The following is a 3,129-nucleotide window of genomic DNA, read 5'->3' as shown; positions in this document are numbered from 1 at the left end:
ATAGATAGCACGCAATAGATTGAAATCTAGAAAATTAATAATCCAATGACGTATAAATATTTTCATTTAACGCTTTCGCTGCGGATGCACATGTGCGTCCAACGGAAAATATATGGCTGTTTTTATTATTTTTCAGTTTTCATTTCTTTTGTTCGGCAATCATATTATATTTAATAGAATAGAATAGAATAGATAGATAGATAGATAGAACGCAATAGGTTGAAAATCTAGAAAATCTAATATATATTTTTCAAAATAATAATATTGGAACATTTGTAAGTAATTTTTCATTAAAAAAAATATCATAATTGCAGCTTCCAGGGAACGGCTACTTATTTTCGTCCGCAGCGAAAGTGTTAAACTACAGTTACAAAAGATTGAATATTAAGTTTAATAATAGGAAGTACATTTAATCGAATATAAAATTGGTCCACGGTTAAATTGAAGTATGTAAGAAAAAAATTCCGAACGAGTCGATCGCCGTCGTGCCACGTGAATAATGATCACCTTTCTTCAAACTCTGTTTACCTTGAAAATCGAATGAAACGTTAAAAAAAAATTTGTTCGTATATTCTATCCTCAACGTAAACAAACATAAAGGATGCTTAATAACGTAAGCGACGTCCCTGACGCCTGATTTTATCAATTTACAGTATTGTGTGCTAGAAGATAATGGTCTCCTATGTACGCTCTATATAGAAGATCTGTGAAAAAGTTAGGCAAACGTAAAAGCTTCTCCAAGCAACCTCCGCCAAAGAAACCTTTAAAAGGAGATAATTAAAAATTCCACGGACTGCGGCTCGCAAATAACGAAAAATTGATACGAAGTTGCTTATCCGAAGCGAAGAGAATCGACGAATAACAAATTGACAATTTTGAGAATTGACACTGTTTATTCGTTTAATTATTCGTTTAAAGTAAAAATAAGAAGTAAAATAACAATAATGGAAAATCACGCAGAGAAACTAGACGAGAGATTATTCCAGAGCGATAAAATCTAAACAGAGTATTAGATAAAATAAAACAGATTATTACGAATGATTGGAATAATTTTCGAGTAGCAACAAAAGGACACCGTGTCGCATGAAACGGCTGAGGAAAGAGAACGAAATCATTTCGTTCGAGATCGAACGAAATATTCAAGATCACCGCGGAAAAACGTCGAGCGTGAAACATGGAATTAGAACGACGTGGAAAGTGAAGGTCTGATCACTCGAAAGGAAAATGGAATTCCATAACTGCGCGTCGCTTTGAATTCCCCGCTGTTGTGTTGCGTGCGCATACCGCTTTAAACGTGATTGGGAAAACTCTCTCGCGTCGGGAAAACGAGGCCGCGCGATTCTACGGAATAGAGATCGTCCCAGTATGGTATGCGACAAAAGTATAATAGGATAGACGAAGGAAAAGTAACGTTGGCGGGGATTCGCGTGGGATTAATTGCTCCTACGTCCGTTGCGACGCCTATGTTTGTACCATTTTCATGCATACTTTACGATATCTTCTAACATGATTAATAAAGAAGCATTTCACTGCGAACGGACAAGAAAAAGCATATCTTCAATAATTTTTTTCTCAGGAACCGTTGCATAAAATTGAACGAATGTTTTCTCCCCTTAAAGGTATGATTAAGGAAAGTGAATAAAAAATTTTGTTTTTTTTTCTTGTTTCGTAAAAAATATTTCGTTATTTATTTACGAAATAGTATGCACGTGTGCGAAAAGTTAATCGCTGGCGCAGACGATTTTGGCACTCCTGGTAATCCGAAACAGAAAATCGAAAAAGTTTAATAGACTACAGGGCCGGCGCGAGGCAGGTTCCGGCCCCGCGGTCTACGAAAATTACTAAAACTATAGCAAGTAAAACTTTTTACAGACTGATGATGTCGTTAACAAATGGAAGCAATTTTTGCTGAGATGCAAGACATTTTTTTAGTAGCGTTGAGCGAATTGAAAGGAGTGACAAAAATCATCAAAGTATTTTTATTTAATATTCATCTTGTACAAAATATACAGGGTGTTCCAAAAATGTTGTAACACCTTGAAAGGGAACACCTTTAAGGGGGAAAACATTCGTTCAATTTTATGCAATAGTTCCTGAGAAAAAAATTATTGAATATATGCTTCTTTTTCGTGCGTTCACAACGAAATGCCCCGTTAATAAAGGATTAATTCGATGGCACTTTTAGATGGAGAAAGCCTCCGAGATAATTTCAGGAAGAGCGATACGATATAAAATCTCCGAGAAAAATGTCGAAGAGAGAAGATGAGAATTACTACCGTGGAACGACTCATGAAGACTCTGCAGAGAAGAATTTTTAGTAAGAAAGGAAGAAGAAGAAAAGCGTATGCGACGAAATTGTAGGTCGAGAAGAGGAAACCGGAAGTAAGGGGAATTCCGAAGGAGAATGCTTTGAATAAGAAAACCATCGGACGTGGAGCTTCGTAAATTTCAAGAAACAAAAGATTCAGCGATCGATATCGATTATATATAAATCGTATGATATATTTATCCGTTTCGTATAAATAATTACGACTTTATGTAAGCGTAGATCGAGAGAAGGAACGTTCTCGATCTTTGTGATCTAAACGATATCGATGCGACTTTGAGGAAAGTATACGTAGAAAGTACATGTAGAATGTATGTAGCGACGATGTGTCTTCGAGGACGTTGAAGAGGGAAAACGTCGGATTTTAAGACGAGGTTTTCCGATACGTAAGAATGGAGAGGAACGAGAACAATGTGGGTGTCGGTAATTCGGGGAACCCACCGAATTCGTCTTCGACGACCACGCACAACAGTAATCTTCACAACACGTCAGGTGGAACCGATGCACAGGTGCGAATTAAAACATTTGTCGTAAATAAACGAAATAATAATACCTGACGGTCTTGTGCGAAATACATCTGATACGTTTGTATTACAATGGGTATTTCCAGTTTAAGATTGAATTAAAAATACACTTATAAATATATATGTATATTTATAAATATAAGTATATTTATTTATATATACATTTATAAAGGAAGAGGTTACTCAATTCGACGTGTATATTGTATATATGTATATACATTTATTTATAATATAATATACATGTCTATACATTGTATACATGTATAAGTATACATTGAG

The 3,129-nt window shown here is 35.4% G+C and overlaps 1 protein-coding gene across 5 annotated transcripts in view; it reads left to right on the top strand.

Moving 5' to 3' along the window:
* The window catches only part of LOC128879286 (tight junction protein ZO-1), a 25,258-nt gene that overhangs the window by 4,923 nt on the left and 17,206 nt on the right, over nt 1-3,129 (top strand). Inside the window, exons 2-3 of one of the 5 annotated variants that reach the window (XM_054128281.1) lie at nt 654-1,368; nt 2,186-2,835. The exons of 3 other annotated variants lie outside the window; for them this stretch is intronic. In XM_054128281.1, the coding sequence (XP_053984256.1) occupies nt 2,719-2,835 (117 nt within the window). In that variant the 5' untranslated portion in view covers nt 654-1,368; nt 2,186-2,718. Of the gene's footprint in view, nt 1-653; nt 1,466-2,185; nt 2,836-3,129 lie in introns of all 5 variants that reach the window. One more of the 5 variants, XM_054128279.1, reaches the window with a different exon arrangement.

The sequence above is a fragment of the Hylaeus volcanicus genome, chromosome 7 (assembly GCF_026283585.1).
Source record: "Hylaeus volcanicus isolate JK05 chromosome 7, UHH_iyHylVolc1.0_haploid, whole genome shotgun sequence".
Lineage (NCBI taxonomy): Eukaryota > Metazoa > Arthropoda > Insecta > Hymenoptera > Colletidae > Hylaeus > Hylaeus volcanicus.
This window is presented reverse-complemented; position numbering and strand designations above follow the sequence as displayed.